We start from the raw sequence: 23,858 nt of genomic DNA, 5'->3' as shown, positions 1-23,858 counted from the left end.
GATGTTATTTGAACTTTCATTGATGCATTTGGCAGACGCTTTTATCCAATGCGACCTGCATTGCATTCAAAGTATACATTTTATCATTCCATTCCATGCATTCCCTGGGAATCAAACTAATGACCTTGGCATTGCTATTGTCAGCACACTCTTAGAAGAAATGGTTCTATTTAGAACCAGAAATGGTTCCATCCCCCGCTTCATATATGGAACTCCAAAATGGTTCTATATAGAACCATTTTTTTTTTTTGGTAAAAGGTTCTATTGGCCAAGTATGGAACCCCAGGGTTCTATATAGAACCCAGAGGAACCCTTTTTTTAAGAGTGTATACACTCTTAGAAGAAAAGGTTCTATATAGAACCTTAAAAGGTTCTATCAGCGCTATGTATTTGAAACCCCTAAAAGGTTCTATACACTCTTAAAAAAAGGGTTCCTCTGGGTTCTATATAGAACCCTGGGCTTCCATACTTGGCCAATAGAACCTTTTACCAAAAAAAAAAAAAAGGTTCTATATAGAACCATTTTGGAGTTCCATATATGAAGTGGGGGATGGAACCATTTCTTCTAAGAGTGTATAGAACCTTTTAGGGGTTCCAAATACGTAGCGCTGATAGAACCTTTTAAGGTTCTATATAGAACCTTTTCTTCTAAGAGTGATGACACATTACTCAAACACAGTATGAAAAAAACATTTTAGAAGCTAAAAATGTTTCTTTGTTTTAGAGTTTAGGGTTCTTTATTCTCACCTTTTTATTTTTTGAATTCGTTACTGTCAAAAAATCCATTCAAAGCCATCTCATTATTGATTTTCTGAAGCTCAACTACCAACACACTGTCAATGAGTACTTGATATTTTCTTTTTAACTTTCAAATTGTGACTGGTTTCCTACCAGTCATGTATTATTTTATCTTTTAATTTAACAGAACATGTAGCCTTAAGTACAGGTGTAACTCGAAAAATTAGAATATTGTGCAAAAGTTCATTTATTTCAGTAATTCAACTTAAAAGGTGAAACTAATATATTATATAGACTCATTACATGCAAAGTGAGATATTTCAAGCCTTTATTTGTTATAATTGTGATGATTATGGCTTACAGCTATGAAAACCTTTTCAAAATATTCTAATTTTGAATTTGGGGTTTTCATAAGCTGTAAGCCATAATCATCAAAATGATAACAAATAAAGGCTTGAAATATCTCACTTTGCATGTAATGAGTCTATATATTAGTTTCACACTGAAATAAATGAACTTTACATCGAATTTCACCTGTATGTGCTGTTTATATAAACTTCAATAAATATTTCGCATGTTGATTCATTACTTTTGAAAACATTAGTTTTATATTAGATATTTTTATCTAACGATTTAGTAGAAAGTCTCACCCCTCCTTCTTATTCTTATTCTAGCTTATTTCAATATTTACACATATATAAACTGAAAAGGTCAAAAGCATATAGAAAATAATTAGAGCAGACCTGGATCAACAGCACAGCTCCTTGTGCAAATATGTTCATGGTAACCACAGTTTGCCCCTGTAGTTAATATAGATATCGTCACTGCAATAAACCCTCATAAACTCAGATGGGATCTCTTACCAGCAGTGCAAAACTTTTCCCAAATTTTATGTTTTTTTTTCATGACACTTATTTAAATAACACATTTTTTTAATGACACTTTTTTTTAAATAACACATTTTTAACAAAACTTATAATATGGTATTTTTAAGAAAACTATGGTTACCATGGTAAAAGGTTGCAGTAATTCACAAAGGGCCAGATTTCCTAAACAGGTCACAATCCCATAAAAGCTCAGATGAGAATGGAAAGTTCTACGCATGATCTACTGACGACACACAAATTAAAGAACACATGGATCATTTACATAATGACCAACACAATCTACCAAGAGCAGCACAAATTAGTGTCTGGTTTCAGACATGCTTTCTTTAGGCGGTAAATAATACAAGTAAATTGTCTAACGCAAACCTTAGTAAATCACTTTTACGATGCTGTTTTTATGTCTATGTGGTGTTTTTAATATGCTTTAAGAACAACCTTGTGTAAATTCATAATTCAAGACCATTTCTGAGTATTTTCTCTGTAAACCTGCAGTGAAAAATAGAGTTTCAAAAACACGGTTTTAAACCGACAGTGTTTCTTACGTCACAAACTACCTTGTAACCAATCAGGTCAACGTGTGGGCGGGCTTTAGCATATCATTAACTGTTGCGAAGCAGGGGAGTCTCAGGAGAAGACGGTATATTTTTCTGCCGATGTACATTTAGCAATTAGCAGGTGAATTGATGTTGTGATGAACTTTTTGCCTTTAATCGTTGCTAAGTACAGATATTTTTAGAAGGCAGCTGTCCAGATGGTTTGTTTAACATTGTGACAAATTTAACATTTTCTTAAAATTTTGCTTTTATCTTGTTTTAAATGTTCTATTCTTTTGGCTTTGCTGCTTTTAAATGTCTTGCATTTCTGTACTGTGTCCTTGAGTGCCAAGAAAGGCGCCTCAAATAAAATGTATTATTATTATTAGCAATTTGATGATAACATAGTCAAGCAAAAGGCTAATCATATTAATTACCGTAATGTGTCCGACGTTGTCGAGAGCGATACATAAAAGTTTTAAACGCATTACTATTCTGATACGACAACTTGTCGACGAGCCTGTATGATTGAGTGGAGGCGGGGCTCATTTGCATATTCATGAAGTAAGGGTGTAGAGTTACATTCAAGCTATTTTAATGCAAAATACATATTTCACACAGGAAAAAAGGTTTTAAATAAGCCATTTTTGATGATCAAAGATGAGTTTTAAAATACAAAAAAAGTGGAGACTTTAAATTCTCTCCTTCTATAAATTTTGCATCTGAAAGGGAAACTCTTATAAATGCATATGCAATGAGGTCCCCTGTCCAAGCCATTTCAGCACTAATTTTTCACTGTGCGTCTTTAGAAAATCCTGACAGTGGCTTTTAATGCCAAAAGAGGGTTTATGCTGGTGCAAGCTGATAGTAAATCTGGCCCTAGGAGGGTAAATAGAAATCTCTGGCATATCTGAAAGTAATATTGTTGTTCAATCACAATTTAAACCACAAGCTGAAAAATCTATTGAATTTCCACATCATGCAATTTTAAAAGAGGGCTGTTTGCAATAATGATACTAATAATATTCAGCAATATAATCAATTTGACAGCACTGAAACTATGGATGGGAATTGAACTGAGCAGGACTGCTGCTTATAACTAAATATATAACTCATTTCATGTATGATTAACTTAGTTATTGGACTGAACTGAATCAAGACTGAGCTTAACAATGAGAGCTGCTTTACAGTAGAATCGAATTATGTTCCCATCATTGATCATTATTTTACCGTTTATCACCGTAAAGCTGCTTCGAAACAATATAAAGCGCTATAGAAAAAAAGGTTACAAGACTTGACATGGTAGAAGATCATTTTAAAAAGCTGTAAACATACATATGAATACAAAATGCAATCTATTATAAAAAAAAACCAAACATAAAATGCCCCCAATTAAAATAAATGTAGTCTGGGAAAAAGTGGCCATCTGATTTTAATGCAAGTACATTAAAATCTAGAGTCTAAGAACAGCACAGACTACTGAAGGCAATGTCTATTCTGGGCACAGTTTTATAAAGAAGAGAGGTGAAGACCACAGCACACACACACACGCACAATGTTTAATGTTTAACTACTCGACAACTAGTTCTCACCTACACCTTCTGGAAGAGGAAGCTTTTGTCCTTTAAGTATTTGCAGAACACAAAAATATAAGTAAAATACAACATTACTTCCTTTTCCTTCCAAGATCCTAAAATAGCAATTTCATTGGGTTTGCATTTAGGAGTGCAAATATCTACTGTGTGAGAAAAACAATTCAGGTGACTTAATTTCACACACACTAATTTTTAGGGCTGGGTAATAAATATCGATTTCTCGATTCTCATTTTCACGAACCGATATCGATTCTTAAATCTCAAGAATCGATTAGTCATCCTGTTTCATTTGAATGAATGGATCATTGTATCGCGGCTGCGCGCATCCAAAAAAAAAAAAAAATCGCAATAATCTTTGTCTTTTGTTACTATTGATATGAAACAAAGTCTCAATTTTCAAATTACGTCCATTTTCTTTAGAAATTCAAAAACATAAATAACGTTTTGGCGCTGTGGCGTGAGATCGCTCTGGAGAAGCGGCAGCGCTGATCTCTCTTCCGGCTTAATAATACCAGTCACAGCGCCAAATAAACATGAATGAGCATCTGAAAGTGTGTTAAAGATAGAGAACAACTTATCGAAATCTGTATCATGTCACATTGATTCACTCAATCAGCGTTTCAACCGTGGAAAGACGTCAGTTAAACAGCTTGTAATCAATGTCATGTATCGTCATATTTACCTCAGAAAACCCACATAAACTCGTTAGTCAGCTAGAAAAAATAACTCTAGAGAGGAGCATTTTGCTAAATATATACACCATATTACATATGCATTATAATCTTAATGTTCTTCAATATTTAATGCATATTTGAATAAATCTGGCAAGTTTTTATGACAGCCACCATTTAAATGTTTATATTTCATATAATCTTCTTATTATAAAAATAAATAAAAGTGTAATTTAAGTGTTTGTATAGCTACAAAACAGTTCATTATTACCTTCATATTAGGCTAATGAAGCCTAGTAAGCTACAACTAGACTCCCATAGTTTACAGCATTAGTTAAGAGATATGATTCCCTTGAGAAAAAGGGCCATTTATTGTAACTGATCTCCAAAATAATCGAAATTGAATCGAATTGCAAGCTTGTGAATCGAAATCGAATCGAGTTGTGAAATTTGTCTCAATACCCAGCCCTACTAATTTTAATGATTGATGAACTGATTTTCAAAGTGTTTGCACTGGAAATAAAAATTTGCATAAATAGCCTCACTGCTATACTGAATGACATGAATAACCTCAGTCCAGTTCTGTCACTAGTTCCAGTGTGTTTTCCAAACACTCACCTTTGTCTACCACATCCCAGACCTCAACTTTCACTACATCATCTGTCGCTGTGAATAAAAGCAAAATCAAAACACAGTTAGAAATGAATATACAGTCAATAAATATTGTAAACACCTTCTGATACTTAACAAAAGTTGACCTATGACCTTTCTGATAGGGTAGTCTCCTTACATTATTTTTGGTGTTAGAAAATAAACCACTTCCCGTCATAAAAGACCACATAATCAGTGTGAACGTAATTGATACTCACTTTTGTAGTTCCAGTGAATGCTGGTGACCTGGATCTCCTGCGTGGGGATGTACTCTTCCAGGAACTTTTTCCCTTGAAGTCGGTGCCAAAGTGCACTTTTACCGGTGTTCCTGTCCCCACGGATGACTATTTTCACTGAGAGAAACAAGGAGATAGGAGAGCACTGATGAAACAGTCCAAGTTTGAAATGAACAACCACAGGGCACTGATTGTACATGGACAGATTTCACACTTACTATGTGCTAGATTTGTACTGATACAGCACATATCTACTAAAATGCACTTTTCACAGCTGAAATGATTGGTATCTTGGGATATCTGCGTGTCTAAAAAAAGATACCTCTACCAAGGAGAAGTGACTGGAAAAATAGGCCAGTAGGTGGGTGATCATGTATCATTCATGCATTTTTTATTAACACAGAGCTGTGGAAACAGCACAATGAGTATTCAAAGCGAGATCAGTGAAGAACCACCAATTGGCTCACTGATGCAGCATCACATGTCAAAACACAACTGCATCACACCAGCACGAAGGACTCGGTTACATCTTGTGCATTTAAGACAGAGTGGGCTCTTTATCTTCAACATTGACAATTGTTGTGATGTTTCAAATTTTCCAATGGACAGATCTTTAATTGTGTGTTTATTAAATGGTGGTGATGGCGCAGTAGATGAGACACATGCCTTTGGTGTGAGAGACCCGGGTTCGAATCCACTGTGAGACACCAATGTGTCCCTGAGCAAGACACTTAACCCCTAGTTGCCCCAGAGGCGTGCGACCTCTGACATATATAGCAATTGTAAGTCGCTTTGGATAAAAGCGTCAGCTAAATGAACAAATGTAAATGTAATAATTGTGCTAATTGTGATAACTGACAGAAAATAAAGCCCATTTACATTTTTGCATTAATTCATGATAAAACCAAATTCACTAAAATACTCTGAACGACATTTTACCTTGGATTTCCATTACTGTATTTTTTTTTGTTTTTTACTACTGTATCAACATAAATTGAAAGCAGTACAGAAAAACTAGCCATGATTATGTCAAAATTTAAATAATACATATTTTTCCCCATCATATTTTTTCTCTTTTGCATTTCATTGTTATGACAATGTCACAATGAAACACTTTTATGAGTCCCATAAAGGCTTTCTTAAACTAAAATATTTGAATACATAATCGTTTCATATTTTAATACATTTCATATTTTTTTATTTATCAATTATTTTTTAACGATTCGGGGGTAAAATGTGACAAACATTTTTTAAGCATATCAAATTAAACATGTCTCACAAATTTCCATTTGTTTTTAATTTGTCAACTAACTTTAACTTATCAAGTATTGCCATGTTCAAAGTGGATAAGTAAGTCAAATGGGTGAGTTCAATCTAATAATGTTCCCATTTTACATGATCTTATGCATAACTTCATGTGTTGATTAATTGATTAAAAAATTACAATTATAATAGTTTTAAATGATCTTAGAATAAGTGACAAGGTATTTCTCCTGTTTTTTGTTTGTAAATTATGTTTTTGTTTCTTTTTGATAGACCTATGTATCTGAAATAAAGAATTCAACAGTGTCATACTTTAGACAAACCACAAGGGGAAAACTGGATGTTTTCCCAAAAGAAAACAATGGATGTCTTTAACACAACCAAAAAGTATTTATGAAAGGCTCTTCTTAAATAAAAATAAACAAATAAATAAGAAGAAGAAGAAGAAGAAAAAAAGGTTTAATCGTGAAGCTCTTACTGTTATATTGTACACCCTTGGCGAAGCGTCTCTGTAGACTCTGGTTCATGGATTGCAGGCCAGCAGGAATATTTCTATCCCTGAGCTGCCCTGCTTCAGAGCCCACTAGCTTCTTCAGGGCGGTAAACATCTCGAGCAAAGGCTCTTCAACAGTCCAAGAATACTAAAACCGGGTCTTCTGGGAAACACTCGCTGCAGCGTCAAAGATCCAAGACTTCAAACTTTCTTAAGCAAACATATTGACGGCAGGTGTGATGTGGTCTAAAGGTCAAAAGTGGAGTCTGTCTTCGATATATTGAGCTCCGGAAGAAGGTTATTATGGTGCCAAATCCAGTCAGCGGTTATTTCAACAGTTTACAATCCTAAAATGTGCCATTTTAGCTACTGTAACTGTTGTGATGATATCGGCCCATCCTGGTCTACTGGCATCACCTGTGGGAAAAACATCAATTTCAGTCAAGATCAGCTAAATTTGACATTTCAAAACATTCATGTGATTTACATTTTCTTTCGAGGAGCACAAAAGGAGATGTTTAGCCATGTTCTTTTCAACTTCATGAAAGCATAGTGACCAAAAAAGGAAACAAAAAGCAACATAAAAGCAGTCTAGGTTTATTCGCTAAGTTTTCCATAGCCATAAATTAAGTTTGTGTGAAAATTGGACCAAAATTTAAGTTGAAAAAGTAACTCGAATGGAAAAGAGCAGAATGAACATTTAAAATATCTCCTTTTGAGTTTCAAAAAGTTAATTGTAACAGACTTTTGAAAGAACAAACTTGAGCCAAACTAATCAACTAAAATAATTAGAAACTGCTGTACATTACGTAATAATATTTTTTGTGTCAGATAACTGAGAAGAAACATTTTTAATTACAGTTTTATTTAAAATGCATTTAATAACTAAAATACCATACAAGGGCTTGTAGCCAGAGGGGCGTAAGTGGCATTTTGGGCGAACATGAGTTCTTTATATCAAAATAAATAACGAGATCAATCTGAGATCAAAATGTATTGAATAAAGCAACAAAAAGGTTTTTTTTTTTTTATGTTTTAGAACATTCTGTTAATATTCCATACATTTTTTTAGTTAAATACTTATTCATGAGTATTAATACAGATTAATACAAGGTTAATAATACAGATGATTAAAGTGTAGTCAAAATTTTGTTTTGTCTCTCCTGTAATGTTTGTTAAAAGCCATTTACGGCCCTCTGGCTCCAAGCACTCGATATAAACAAAGTATTATCATATTTTACATTTACATCATATTAAAAAAAATCAAAAGCAACATAAACATCCTCACAACTTCAGATTAAGACAGAAGCAGACACATGATTTAATCAGTTGTTATTTATCAGCAGCAAAAACGATATGCATTTATAGTTAACAGCCTTTCTCACAAAATCCATATCACATAATGTAACGGCGTTACGTAACGTTAACCGCGATACAAAAATCTGGTAACATAATCGTTATAGCTAACTTACGTCAAACGAACCAAGTAACGTTAATCAAATAAGAGTAACCGTTACATTTTACAAAACATAATTTATAGCTAGACAACATTCTATAGTCTAAACCCAAATAAGCACAATCCAAAAGCATTCAGTCAACGTTAAACTCACGAAACTAATATCTCTCTCACCTGTCAGTTGATCAAACCGCTGTAGGAAAGCTGTCAGTTTTACTACAATCTCAGAAAGGACCAGCTGTTAAATGTTATTTTGCAGCTCCAGTCAGTCAACAGAGGTTTATATTCACTCTGTAAGCTGTTAAATCCCGCTGAAGCTCTGACAGGGAAGTGTGAACTGTCCCTATGAAGGCTCTCATTGATACCAGTGTGTGTTTAGTGAGGTGAACTATTTGCGCTCGTCTGTTTGTAACGGCCATCAGCTTCACAGCTAAAGCGACGTGTCGATTACAACACAAACACACGGCAACGTTTCATTGACATTCAGAGCCGTTTTACTTTTAACAAACATTATTACCTGGCTCACGGTCTTCGCCTGCGATATTTCAGTCGCATTCTGCTGTCGGTTGAAGTTCACGATAGCCCATTTTCTGTGTTGATGGAAAACATTTCCTTAGCATCCCTCTCTCATCCCTCTATCAGCTGTGGAATGCCGTGAGGAGCGCGCGTCGGGTGCGCGCTTGTGCTGCAGCTCCTCTAGCGGTAGGATGATGAAGAGCGTCACTCTAGTGGTAGTGTTGTGCAACAGCAGCACTTTAGCGCCTCTAGTGGTAGAATGGAAACTATTATACAGTACAGTATGTGTAATTTCAGTCAACAGTACAGTATATTGCTATTATTAACTCCTCCCACCAGATATACAGTAATCTAAACACCAATAAGAGCATCTTAGAATGCATTTTAATTTAAAAATGTTTCCCTCCCAAAAGTATTTTTCACAGGCCAAAATAAAATAAACAAAAATGAAATAAACAAAATAAAATAAACCCAAGTTAGGATTTATAATAAAATAAACCCAGGTTAGGATGATATATTGGATGCATGATGCATGATACATGATATATATATATATATATATATATATATATATATATATATATATATATATATATGTATCATCCTATATATATATATATATATATATATATATATATATATACTGTATTTTATTTTATTTTTTATTCTGAACTGTTTTAATTATTCTGATTTCTTTTGGTTATTTAAAATTATTCTATGTAAAGCACTTTGAATTACCATTGTATATGAAATGTGCCAACTAACTTTATATATATATGCACACACACACATATTATCTATCTATCTATCTATCTATCTATCTATCTATCTATCTATCTATCTATCTATCTATCTATCTATCTATCTATCTATCTATCTATCTATCTATCTATCTATCTATCTATCTATCTATCTATCTACAGTATCTATCTATCTATTTTACCTTTGTTATTTTTTAATATGATGCTGTTCTATCTAATTGTCTGTACAGACAATTAGAGTCTGTACAGTAGTAATCAATATGCATATTATACATTTGTATTAATATCAGGCCTATGTACTTATATTTAACGCCAACTAAAATGAAATAAACCCAAATAATCAAAATTAAATAAATGAATAAGTTAAATATAATAAGTAAAATGGGATAGATGGATGGATGGATGGATAGATAGATGGATGGTGCATAATGTAGTGTAATTGTGATGTGTTCATAGTGATTGTTATAATTATATATTATAACAAGAAAAGAAACAATGATACAAATAAAAATATGAATAGAATACATTTACATGGATTCATGTATTTATTATGTACTCTTTTTTTTTTTTTTACCATGATAGACATATAGTCCTCCCGAAAAAAAAAAGAAAACTGCTTTAGATATCCAAAAGCCCAGTGCACGCTCACATTATGACGTAATCCTGTGAAAGAGCACGCGCTCTTCTCAACAATGTCGACCACCAAAACACAGCAGCCGCGCCGCGCGCCTCGATCCGTCACAGCGCGAGCACAACCGAGCAAATGAAAGCGAAATCTCATCGCGGTGCGGTAAGTGCGTCGCTCTCATAATCAATTGCCCGATTCTTATTTTATAGCATGCATGTTTATTGTCAGGCTCAACATATCCCTACATGCAAAAGAGGCGTGGCGGTACAGAACGGACGCAACAACCATTCGAGAGATGTTGCATTTGCTTAGCAACAGAGGAAAAGATGAGATTTGCAATTGTCAGCTGACTGTATGATGTATATCGACGGGCTGCATGGTCGATATCTGATAAAAGTGCTTTCAGATATGCATGAAAGGTCCTAGTGTGTGTTTCCTGGGAATGTTTACACCACTCCACACTATTATACACCATTTGTGTGGTCTGTATGGAAACACGCACGTATTCAAGCAAAACTGAAACAGAAACAAAGAGATTGGGATTCATATTAAGAGAACTGCTGTGCATGCTTAGGTTTATTAATGCTTATCTAATTACTTTAGATAGAGTCTTTCCATTTCACCCTGTAAAGCACAACAATCTTATCAAACGCACGCAACTGTAGCCCACTAATGCACAAAGAATCATTTATTATTTTGTACGTAAAATGTTTGCAAACAGCAAGAAAGCTCTAAATATGTCACTAAAAGCATAATAGACAGCCCAATATCTTTTAGGAACGCTACATTTTGCATGTCAGTGGTTATTATTAATCTTTAAAGTAAGCTTACTTGATAAATGGCTAGGAATATGATAATGTACAACATTGCAAGATCAGATCACCAGGATCTCAATGAAGCTGAGGGGTTTTGCATCGACCTGATATTGCTTATTAGTTCACTGATTATATTGCTACTCAGTACTCACCAAATAAATACAGACATAGAATATTGATTTAAAATTTTGGATTATGTTAGAAGAGCATTCCGGAGAGCTGTGTAATAAACGTTGGCTACTTTTTATATTTGGAGCACTTTATCTTTGTTACACGTTACATATAGTTACTGTAGTAAAACTATAATTACATGCAACCAACCCTTTTTCCTAAACCCTAACCCACATAGTTCATTAACATTAAATGTATAACAAGGACACCTTAAAATAGAGTGTAACCCTCTTTATTATTACTGTAATAATACATTTTAAAATTAAGTAACTACATGTATAGGGTTAGGGTTTGGTTTATGGCTAGTTGAGTGTATTTATGCATCATTTATAGTTATTATTACTATAGTAACTGCATGTAACACAGTAAAATAAAGTGTTACAGTACCTAATCTTTCTTTGGAAAAGGAATAGAAAGTCAGTGTCATCACTGTAAAAAATGATCGTGATTTTAACAGTAAAAGACTGTAAAAATTCTACAGTGAAAAACTGTTAATTGGTTAACAGAACCTTTCCTTACTATATACAGTAAATAACTGTGATAGATATTATGGTAATTTTCATGTAATTTTACAGTAAAATACTGTTAAATTTACAATTTAGTTTTTAAAGTGAAAATAACAACTCATCGTTTAATTTACAGTGAAAAAACGTAAATTAACATTCCCACAATTCCCTGCGTGACACTCCACACTTGATGTATTTTTGCTGAAATAACTTGTTTCTTCATAGTTTGCTTAGTTTTTTTCGAATCAGTTAGGTACATTAGGGTTTTATGTGACATTTAATGTTGTTAAATTAATGTTTATTGCCTTTTTAAAATTTCATGTGTGTTACCATGATGGTGTTTAATATTTGAGTGAATGACACTGAGCCGCTTCTGTATGTTAATATTATGTTTCTTGTGAAAGAGTTACATGTGATGAATTTCCATATATCATGTGACTCTTATTACTGCTGTGATTGATGGATGTCACTTTATTACAATGGTATAGAACAGATATTTACACTTCAAATGGTCGATAATTTAACAGTTTATCAGATAATAAAATACGGTTTATTTCCGTAAATTTTAAGTTAAGCCTGTAAAATCTTATTACCGTAAATTCTTGCTACCGTACTTTATACGGTAAATTCCTGGCAACCACAGCTGCCGGTATTTTACCGTAAATTGAACACAATTTTTTTTTGCAGTGTAGATTTGAAGGTAGTTTTCAGCCCTCATGGGTTCTCTCTTGTTTAGACCAGGAACGTTTAGAGCGGGACATGGCTGCTCAAGAACCCTCCCCCCCGTCCTCCATGGAGAACAACAAGCCAGGGTTCCCAAAGAAGATCCTGGCCAACAAACTTGAAGACAAACATTTATGCAACTGCTGTCAGAACATTTTGAGAAGGCCGTTCCAAGCTCAGTGCGGTCATCGCTTTTGTTCTTACTGCTTCAACCGGGCTGTTGGGTAACGTTAATCCAGCCTGCTGATCGAAAACACATGCTGATAAATACAGTTCTGATGCAATGCATTTAAACAAATACATCTACCTAACTTCATAGGGGCGATTGCCGTTCAAAGAATACTGACGCTTTGTGAAACTGAAAACTAAAAAATACACTGTCGTTCAAAAGTTTGAGAAGCCTTTTTGCTAACACTTTACTTGACTAACATGACACCTTCATCATAATCATGACATGACATATGTTAAGTTTTATGCATGTTTAGTGTCATTCACTCAGTTATGACATTTTTAATGCAAATTTGACATTGTTTGAGATGTCTTTGTTATGACACCTTGACATAAACCAATACATCATAACTTTGTCATGACAACTTGACATTACTAAGACAACACAACCTGTCATAAACATGACATAGCAGATTAATGATCAAACTTAAGAAACCACCTAGCTTTGTGTGTTAACATTACTTTAAACTATCATGTGGTTAGTTTTGACATTGGCTGTCATGAAGCCATTATAACATTTTAATGACAAATTCAATTAGTACCACTGTAGTTGAGGTCATAGAAAAATATTCATGACACAGTTATAATGGTCTCAAGACAGCCAATGTCAAAGCCAACCACATGACAGTTTAACTTAATATTATGTCAAGTTGTCATGACAAAGACATCTCAAACAATGTCATATTTGCATTCAAAATGTCATAACTGAGCGAATGACACTTAATGACAGTTGTCATAAACATGCATAAACCTTAGTTCATATTCAAGACATGGTTATGAAGGTGTCATGCCTGTCTTATTATGCACACCCCTTCAAGTAAAGTCTTATCGTCTTGGTTAACTTATTTTGTAAAAAAGTCTTATATTTATGGCATATATGCTGATTTGCTGCTCAAAACACATTTCTGATTAACATCGATGTTGAAAACTGCAATGGTGCGTGGTATATTTTAGTTTTCTGGATTCTTTGATGAATACAAAGTTAAAAAAAAATAATCTTTTGTAACATTATAAATATGTTTACTGTCACTTTTGATGAATTTAAAGAGTCCTTTCTGAAGAAAAATGTATTCCTTTAAAAAACTTTTTACAACTTTTGAACAATAGTGTAATTTTGAGGTATAAAAGTAAAAAAAAAACTTTTCTTTAGCTGTCTAAAGTTTGATCTTTGAATTTAAATGAATATCTATTTTATCTCTAGGTTGTTAGTTAAATGAACTACCGGTTAACTGATATGCTTTTCCAATATTTGTATTGTCAAATATTTATACCACATAAGCTATAGAAATTATTTATAATAACTGAGATAAGTAATAGTGCTATACGTTTTTGTATAGATTTTAAAGGAGTAGTTCACTTTTGAAAAAAAATTTGCTGATAATTTTATGTCTTTCTTTCTTCAGTCGAAAAGAAATTAAGGTTTTTGATGAAAACATTCCAGCATTTTTCTACATATAATGGACTTCAATGGGAACCAAATGGTTCAAGGTCCAAAAGACAGTTTCAGTGCAAACTGCAAACTATTCAAAGGGCTTTAAACGATTCCAGACGATGAATAAGGGTCTTATCAAGCGAAACGATCACTCATTTAATAAATAAATAACAAAGATTAAGTTTTATTAGCTCAAATGGTCGCCTTGCTCTGTTCTGTGATGAGCGTTCGTGACTCTCCTGTTCAAACTCGTTTATCAAAATGAACGAATCGAATGAACCAAATGACTCGGAAAAAGATTTGTTCATTTTGGAATCGTTTAAAGCCCTTTGAACAGTTTGCACTGAAACTGTCTTTTGGACCTTGAACCGTTTGGTTCCCATTGAAGTCCATTATATGGAGAAAAATGCTGGAATGTTTTCATCAAAAACCTTAATTTCTTTTCGACTGAAGAAAGAAAGACATGGACATCTTGGATGACACGGGGGTGAGTAAATTATCAGCAAAAGTTTTTTCAAAAGTGAACTACTCCTTTAACACAATTTTTACTCAGAATTTACAAGCAATATTTGAAAATACAGATTGACTAGGGTGTACCGATGCCAAAAATACTGCTGTCAAAATAGCAAAATGTGTCTCGCTTTGCCGTTTTAGATCTGGACCACAGAAATGTAATGCCTGTATCAAGGAGGACATCTTCGAAGAGCCCACGTCAATTCTCAAACAAGGCTGCGTAAGCACAATGCTATCAAGGGTTATGAAGACTTTTAAAATGACTTACTGCCAGACATTTATCGCACATTCCCTGTGTTTTGCAGGCGTTTCCCGACAATGCTGCCAGAAGAGAAGTTGAGAATCTTCCAGCTGTGTGTATCAACGAGGGCTGCGCCTGGAAAGGCAGTATTAAAGATTACGAGGTTGTGTGTTCATTAACATAAGCTTTATTTAAATAAAGTCTTTCAACACTTTACAACAACAACAAAAATGCACACAGTTTCTCATTCGGTAACTTGTTGTCATAACTCTGTTTTTTTCTGTAGTTGAGCCATGAGGGGAAGTGTGAGTTCATGATTCTGTCCTGTCCCTTGTGCAAGGAGCTCATTAGATTTAACGAACAGGAACGTCATAATGAGCGTGTGTGTCCTGAGAGAACGCTTAACTGCAAATACTGTAAAGAACCATTTCACTTCAAAAACATCAAGGTAAGCGAGTGGTCTAAGAAAAGATGCGACGTGTTTGAGGGGTGAAAAAAGATATTTATGTTATGAAATAATGTTTTCACAGGCCCATGATGAGATCTGTCCCAAATATCCTATGATTTGTGAAGGATGTGCGAAGAAGAAAATCCCCAGGGAAAAGGTGTGGAGTTGTCCAAGTCACATTGAACGTGAACATTGTTCTTCAGTAACACTCATTACTGACTTCTTTAAGATATGTATAGATCATTCCTGTGCAATTCTCTTTTGGTGTTTTTAGTATGTTGACCACATCAAGTTCTGCAGCAAATTCAGGACTCCGTGCAGATATCATGTGGTTGGCTGTGACATGTCAGTAAGTACAGTTTTTTTATATTGTTGCATTCAAACAGACCAAGAACTGAGTTCATGAATTGGCAGTCAATGCCTTTGTTTCTGTCTGTTTTCTTTGGAAATGTTTCGAATGTGTACTGAAACTTCATTTGCTCAGCATTTGTTCAAGAGCACTTCTGAAAACAAGTTTCCAAACCATAAGCATCGTCAATCATCAATGGATCCATCATGCCTTTTGGTGGTGTGGGGGATGTTTTCTTGGCACACTTTAGGCCCCTTAGTGCCAATTGGGCATCGTTTAAATGCCACGGCCTACCTGAGCATTGTTTCTGACCATGTCCATCCCTTTATGGCCACCATGTCCCCATCCTCTGATGGCTTCTTCCAGCAGGATAATGCACCATGTCACAAAGCTTGAGTCATTTCAAATTGGTTTCTTGAACATGACAATGAGTTCACTGTACTAAAATGGCCATTACATGAAGAAAAACTTCAACTTAAAAAAAATTAAGTTGGCAACTAAAAAAATTAAGAAGCCAACTAAAAAAAATTAAGTTGGCAACTTAAAAGAATAAAGTTGGCAACTAAAAAAATTAAGTTGGCAACTAAAAAAAATTAAGTTGGCAACTTAAAAGAATTAAGTTAACAACTAAAAAAAATTAAGTTGGCAGCTAAAAAAAATTAAGTTGGCAACTTAAAAGAATAAAGTTGGCAACTAAAAAAATTAAGTTGGCAGCTAAAAAAAATTAAGTTGGCAACTAAAAAAAATTTAGTTGGCAACTTAAAAGAATTAAGTTGGTAACTAAAAAATTAAGTTGCCAACTAAAAAAATAAGTTGGCAACTAAAAAAAATAATTTGGCAACTAAAAAAATTAAGTTGACAACTAAATAAATGACGTTGACAACTAAAAAAAATTAAGTTGGCAACTAAAAAAAATGAAGTTGGCAACTAAAAAAATTAAGTTGGTAACTAAAAAATTAAGTTGGCAACTAAAAAATTTAGTTGGCAACTGAAAAAATTAAGTTGGCAACTAAATAAATGACGTTGACAACTAAAAAAAATTAAGTTGGCAACTAAAAAAAATGAAGTTGGCAACTAAAAAAATTAAGTTGGTAACTAAAAAATTAAGTTGGCAACTAAAAAAATGAAGTTGACAACTAAAAAAAATGTAGTTGGCAACTGAAAAAATAAGTTGGCAACTAAAAAAAATTAATTTGGCAACAAAAAAAATTAAGTTGACAACTAAAAAAAATGTAGTTGGCAACTGAAAAAATTAAATTGGCAACTAAAAAAATTAAGTTGGCAACTAAAAAAATAAGTTGGCAACTAAAAAAAATTAAGTTGGCAACTAAAAAAAAATGAAGTTGGCAACTTAAAAAAATTCAAATACTAAACATGTGCTAAAATGACTAAAGCCTTTATATTTTCTAAAGAATATGTGAGCTGTGCAAAACTCCCGTTGCATGATTTGAGGAAGAATAATTCATGTCTGTAGCACAAACGGGAGGGTCCGAGTTAGACGGTGAAGTTTAACCCCGTTGATTTCCCTTTGAGGTGGAGAAGGAGAAGATCCACGATCACGAGCGTGCCTGTGCTCACGAACATCTAAACCTGCTGTTGCACTACATCATGGGCATGAAGGTCAGTCTGGAGGGCCTGCAGCCACAAAGCCTGGAGCTGGCGGGTCACAAAGCTCACGAGCTTCACCAGGCGCTCCGAGACCTGGAAGCCAGAGTGAGTCAGCTGAGCGCCATCCCCGTGCAGGGGGTTCCCTCCTCTTCGTCTTCGTCCTCCTCCTCCTCCGCGTGTGCCGTCGCTCCTCCACCTCCTCTGCCCACGTCCTTCACGCCTCTGCCCAGCTCGGTCGGCGCCGCCCTGGAACTGCAACTCCACAGCGAGAAGACCAAGGTGGCAGATCTGGGCCGGCGCTGCCAGGACCTGGAGGTGAAGGCGGGGACGTTTGAAGATGTGGTGTGTGTGCTGAATCGAGAAGTTGAGCGCTTCGCCACCACCATGGAGGCCAGCAACCGACAACACAGACTCGATCAGGACAAAATCGAGGCTCTTAGCAACAAGGTGTGCTGCTTAAAAATACATCAGTGTAAAGGGGTGGTAAAGTATGATTTCACTTTAGTGTGAAATGTTGCTGTTTGAGCATAAACAACAGTATCGAAGTTCAAAGCAAAGGAAGATATCTGTGTAATAATATCTAATCAAATGGCCTGACCTCTGTATTTCTCCACGATGTGCCTCTTCATCTCACAGGTTCGTCAGCTGGAACGGCAGGTGGGTGTTAAAGACCTGACTGTTGCTGAAATGGAGGGCAGACTACGGGAGATGTCCGCAACCACGTTTGATGGCGTCTTCATCTGGCGGATTTCAGATATTACTAAAAAGAGACAAGATGCCATTGCTGGACGGGCGCCCGCCATGTTTTCACCTGGTAAAAAAAACCCATATGAATCAGAATAGATAAAGTAATTTCATCAGAAATATTTATTCTTTATATATATATTTATAATTATTTTTTTTTAGCATTTTACACAAGCAAGTACGGCTATAAGATGTGCCTGCGCATTTACCTGAACGGGGACGGGACGGGTCGTGGGACTCACCTCTCGCTGTTTTTTGTGGTCATGAGAGGAATGAGCGACGCGCTGCTCAAATGGCCCTTCAACCAGAAGGTACATCACCGGTTTGTTCTCTGCATGTCTTCAGACTGTTGCACTTCTGAAACTGTTACTTTAATGAAAGGTCATTTAAATACGGAAATATTTGGTAACGCTTTACAATACGGTTCCTTTAGTTAAAGGATTAGTTCACTTTAAAAAAAAAAAACACTTTTGCTGATAATTTACTCACCCTCATGCAATCCAAGATGTCCATGTCTTTCTTTCTTCAGTCGAAAAGAAATTAAGGTTTTTGATGAAAACATTCCAGGATTTTTCTCCATATAATGGACTTCAATGGGAACCAAACGGTTCAAGGTCTAAAAGACAGTTTCAGTGCAAACTACACTGTTCAAAGGGCTTTAAACGATTCCAGACGATGAATAAGGGTTTTATCAAGCGAAACAATCGCTCATTTAAAAAATAAATAACAAATTTTAAGTTTTATAAGCTCAAATGCTCGCCTTGCTCTGTTCTGTGATGCGCGTTCGTGACTCTCCAGTTCGAACTCGTTCATCAAAATGAACAAATCTTTTCCCGAGTCAATTCGTTCATTTCGTTTGTTGAATGAACCAAATGACATGAAAAAATATTCCTTCATTACACACACACACACACACAGATTAACATTATTAATCTTTGTAAATGTTAGTTAATAAAAATCCAGCCGTTCATTGTTTGTTCATTTAAGTGCATTAACTGATGTTAACAAATGCGACTTTTGATTTTAGTAATGTATTTGTAATTGAATTTAATAGTGTTAGCAAATGTTGAAATTAACATGAACTAAGACTAATAATTGTAGAAGTAATGTCAATTCTTATTTTAGGTCAACTAAAGTAGTTAAAAGGAGACTTTTAAGGAGAAAAAAAAAAACTTTTGCTGATAATTTACTCGCCCCCATGTCATCCAAGATGTCCATGTCTTCAGTGGAAAAGAAATTAAGGTTTTTGATGAAAACATTCCAGGATTTTCTCCATATAATGGACTTCAATGGGAACCAAACGGTTTAAGGTCCAAAAGACAGTTTCAGTGCAAACTGCAAACTGTTCAAACGATTCCAGACGATAAATAAGGGTCTTATCAAGCGAAACGATCGCTCATTTAAAAAAACAACAAAGGTTAAGTTTTATAAGCAAAATATACAGTCGTCGACACTTGAAGTGGATCAAAAAAGTTAATCAAAGTTGTCCTAAGATAAAAACGGGTATTGTTCAAAATTCATGTATAACTTTTGATCCAAATGTCGACTACTGTATTCATTTATATAAGTGTTATGCATTTAAATATTACAAATATTATTAATATCATTTCATTTTGTCATAAATACAGCCTGAGCTACAGTACCTAGCCCAAAATGAAAGCCATCTCTATGTATCTGTGAGCTGAATCTAGTGACATCCCTCCAGGTCACACTGATGCTGCTGGACCAGAGCAACCGAGAGCACATCATCGACGCGTTCCGTCCCGACATCACTTCCTCCTCGTTCCAGAGGCCCGTAAGCGAGATGAACATCGCCAGCGGCTGCCCGCTTTTCTGCCCGCTGTCCAAGCTGGAGGGCAAGAACGCGTACATACGGGACGACACCATCTTCATCAAAGCCATCGTGGACCTCACTGGCCTTTAGGTTTTCTCCTCCACAGCAGGAGGTTTATTCCACGACGTCTGTTTGGACACGTTTCCCTGCATGTGTTAGGCCGTCACAAACGTAGTCCCAGGAAGGGTCAGTAGAGCTCTATAACAGGAAAAAGGGGTGCGAAACACTGGAATTGAACGTGAAGTCCGGTCCAGTCACGTAGTGTAGAGTTCAGACTTTTTACATCACGGTAAAACGCATTCAACGAGTATTGGTCACAGTAGAACGAACAGGCTGATTAGCAGTTTGCATGAAATCTTTCTTTTTCATTGGTAAGTGGGTAAACTGTGCACACTGCTAAACTGTTTTGGAGGGTCAAGGGGGTTATAATTGTCATACAATAAGTATAGTGAGGGTCTTCATTTAATCGGTGTTTGGCTACATCTGTGGAAGATAGTTTGAAGTTTTTAAAGGTACAAATCTTAGCGTAGGTGTCTGTGAGCGGGAGTCACCAAGTTATCGCGTCGCATTTTGTATATTTTTTAAGAAGCTACGACGAGTCTCGTTATTACTTTTGTAAATAGGAATATTTATACAGTTGACTTGGTACATCGGGAGCTTGAGTTTATAGTGTTTGCCGGCTTCATGGTGTGCCAGTTTGTATTTTATTCCTTTTAAATGGTTCTTCTCACTGCCGAATGACGTACGAGGCAGTTTGTGTGTTTTCTAGGCTGAATTGAAGCTCTTGAGATGTTTACACAGGACCAAGCTTTTGCTATACAGTCGTCTTTTATATTTGGCGAGTTAACCCTTTTAAACCAGTTATGACAACTATTGAAACTTCTCTGTGCATGGGAGGCCTCAATCTGCAAATGCACATGATATAGACAGTTTTCTCATCCAGTGAGTGACGACACCACTGCAGACACATATTTAGAGATAAATGAAATAAATATGAAACGTAATGATTATTTTATACGACACACTGCTTCTAGCAGATATTCATACTATATAAGCAATCGATATGTATCTTTATATATAACCATAAACTCTCAAAGCGAGGGATCTTTATACAGGAAATGTATATACAGTTTACATCTATTTTATTATATTTAATGCATATTATTTACATAGCTGTACATGTGCAGTCATGGTGGTTTAAAACTAATTTTAACTTCTTCTTAGTAAATCGTCAGAAATACAAATTAATTTGTACATGCGATGCCTTGTGATAACTTGAATCCGATCACTTGATGCGATATCTGAAACTGCAATACTGAGAAAGCTCAACTTTAGGGCATTTATTAAAAGGGACAAAATAGATGGTACCAGACATTAACAAAAGATATGTTATACTGTGTTTCTGTGACATTATTTGTGCCAAATATCCATAGTGAAGTGCTGTTAGAGTTAATAGATGATGATACGTCCTTTAATGAAAACTGATTGAATGTATGTCAAACTCAAAATGTGCAATTTTATAAAAACAAAAACTTAGTGTATACTGTATTATTTCGTTCCCTTTCAATTTTAAATAGAAATTTGTGACAAGTGAAATTTCTAGCGAATTTTTGTTCTATTATTATATTACAATGCTAATGATATACCCCTAAATTTGATGGTAAAAAGTTTAGAAATGTCGCGCATACCAAATAAATTAATCCCACATTTTCATTAAAAGTTGATCCTGACAGCTCAATAGTTTACCTGTTTAGAAAGACGTTTTTCCTGTACCCATTTCTTCTTCTTTTTTTTCATTTTATCCTAGTATGTTTCTATGTATGATGCAAAAATTGTCATAAAACATTCACATTTCACAAACCTTGATTGTGGCTAATGTTGTCTTTTTAAAGTCCCAAACGTCATGGTCTAAACATTACGCTCATCAAGAAGACATGCACACATGTGGTCATTATGCATAATTAGAAGCACTGCTGTCTGTCTTAGAAATGCATCCAAAATGATTAACAATATATACGTGCCTAAACATTATGACCACAGGTGAAGTAAATATCGTTGATCATCTCCTAACTAGGCCACATATTATGGTCTGGGTAGTTTAAGGGAGTAGTTCACTTTAAAAAAAAAAACTTTTGCTGACAATTTACTCACCCACATGTCATCCAAGATGTCCACGTCTTTCTTGAAAAGACGTGGAATGAAGAAATGAAGGTTTTTGATGAAAACATTCCAGGCTTTTTCTCCATATAATGGACTTCAATGGGGACCAAACGGTTCATGGTCCAAATGAGAGTTTCAGCGCAGCTTCAAAGGGCTTTAAACGACACCAGACGATGAATAAGTGTCTTATCTAGGATAAGATTTGTTCATTTTGATGAACGAGTTTGAACAGGAAAGTCACGAACGCTCATCACAGAACAGAGCAAGGCAAGCATTTGAGCTTATAAAACTTAAACTTTTTAATTTATTTTTTAAATAACTGATCGTTTCGCTTGATAAGACCCTTATTCATCATCTGATATCGCTTAAAGCCTTTTGAAGCTGCACTGAAACTCTCATTTGGACCTTGAACCGTTTGGTTCCCAATGAAGTCCATTATATGGAGAAAATCCTGGAATGTTTTCATCAAAAACCATTTCTTTTCGACTGAAGAAAGAAAGTGACTGAAGAACCCCAGGAACTAGCGACTTTGGGGTGGTACTCCAAATGAGGTTCCTGGTAAAAATGTCCCCCTCAAAAAGTCCTGCTCGCTAGTACTTTTTCAAAGTTCAGGAACTTTCGGGGGCGGGACTTGGGCGCTGAACATGCTGATTGGTTCAGTTCATGCCGCATTTTGATGGTTTGACTCATTTCAACCATCTTTTTAAAAAATCTGTTGCAGTGCGTGCAGTCCTACGCCACCAGACTAATTTGCCTAATCTTCACTTTAGGTACTTTAGGGCGTGGTTATGGAAGCTTGCTTCAAAAAAAAAAAAGAAAAAAATAATTGCGACTTTTTATCTCACAATTGCGAAATATGAAGTCAGAATTGTGAGAAACAAAGTCGCAATTGCGAGATATAAAGTCACAATTCCGAGAAAAAAAAGACAGAAGTGCAACTGCAACTTTTTTTCTCACAATTGCGACTTTACATCTCGCAATTCTGACTTAACTTCGAGAATTCTCACATAACTGCGAGTTTATATGTCGAAGTTCTGACATCTTTTCTCAGAATTGTGAGATACAAACTCGCAATTGCGACTTATCAGGCCAATTCTAAGGAAAAATACTTTTTTTTCCCCCTCAGAATAGTTTAAATCTCACAATTCTGACTTATATCATGCATTTCTGACTTTATAACACACAATTGCGACTTTATATTTAGCAATTCTGACCATATCTCGCAATTCTGACTTTATATCACGCAATTCTGACTTTATATCACGCAATTCTGACTTTATATCTCGCAATTCTGACTTTATAACACGCAATTGAGACTTTATATCACGCAATTCTGACTTTATATTTCGCAATTCTGACTACACTCGCAATTCTGAGAAATAAAGTCAGAATTGTGAGCTAAAAAGTTGCAATTACCTTTTTTATCTTTCATTCTGTGGCGGAAAGCTTCCATACATGGTGGAAACGCAGAAAGCAAAAAGGGGGGGAAAAGTTCCTGGGACAAATTGTTCCAGGTAATTTCGGTGGAAACGCAGCTTTAGATGTTAAAGGGACACTCAGTTCTCATTATTAACATATGTTGGATGCAGGAGAAATGGGCAGGAATAAAGATCTGAGTGACTTAGACTGAGGACCAAATTGTTGACTGGGGCAGAGTA

The 23,858-nt window shown here is 35.2% G+C and overlaps 2 protein-coding genes across 3 annotated transcripts in view; one reads left to right on the top strand and one right to left on the bottom strand.

Annotated features, from left to right (window-relative positions):
- Nucleotides 1-9,204, bottom strand: part of rabl6a (RAB, member RAS oncogene family-like 6a) — a 31,005-nt gene extending 21,801 nt beyond the window's left edge. The window contains exons 1-4 of one of the 2 annotated variants that reach the window (XM_039687660.2): nt 9,041-9,204; nt 7,053-7,484; nt 5,294-5,428; nt 5,043-5,090 (exon numbers count right to left, since the gene is read on the bottom strand). In XM_039687660.2, coding sequence (XP_039543594.2) covers nt 5,043-5,090; nt 5,294-5,428; nt 7,053-7,182 — 313 coding nt within the window. In that variant the 5' untranslated portion in view covers nt 7,183-7,484; nt 9,041-9,204. The remainder of the gene's footprint in view (nt 1-5,042; nt 5,091-5,293; nt 5,429-7,052; nt 7,485-9,040) is intronic. The other variant, XM_089130629.1, reaches the window with a different exon arrangement.
- Nucleotides 9,205-10,461: 1,257 nt separating this feature from the next.
- Nucleotides 10,462-21,906, top strand: LOC120490283 (TNF receptor-associated factor 2). The gene is made up of 11 exons (XM_039687751.2): nt 10,462-10,590; nt 12,657-12,867; nt 14,958-15,036; nt 15,122-15,220; nt 15,344-15,505; nt 15,588-15,662; nt 15,780-15,854; nt 17,388-17,909; nt 18,099-18,276; nt 18,369-18,517; nt 19,912-21,906. The coding sequence occupies exons 2-11, from the start codon at nt 12,680-12,682 to the stop codon at nt 20,128-20,130; spliced, it is 1,746 nt and encodes a 581-aa protein (XP_039543685.2). The 5' UTR covers nt 10,462-10,590; nt 12,657-12,679; the 3' UTR covers nt 20,131-21,906.
- Nucleotides 21,907-23,858: the final 1,952 nt, after the last annotated feature.

The sequence above is a fragment of the Pimephales promelas genome, chromosome 4, assembly GCF_988280905.1.
Source record: "Pimephales promelas chromosome 4, fPimPro1.hap1.1, whole genome shotgun sequence".
Lineage (NCBI taxonomy): Eukaryota > Metazoa > Chordata > Actinopteri > Cypriniformes > Leuciscidae > Pimephales > Pimephales promelas.
This window is presented reverse-complemented; position numbering and strand designations above follow the sequence as displayed.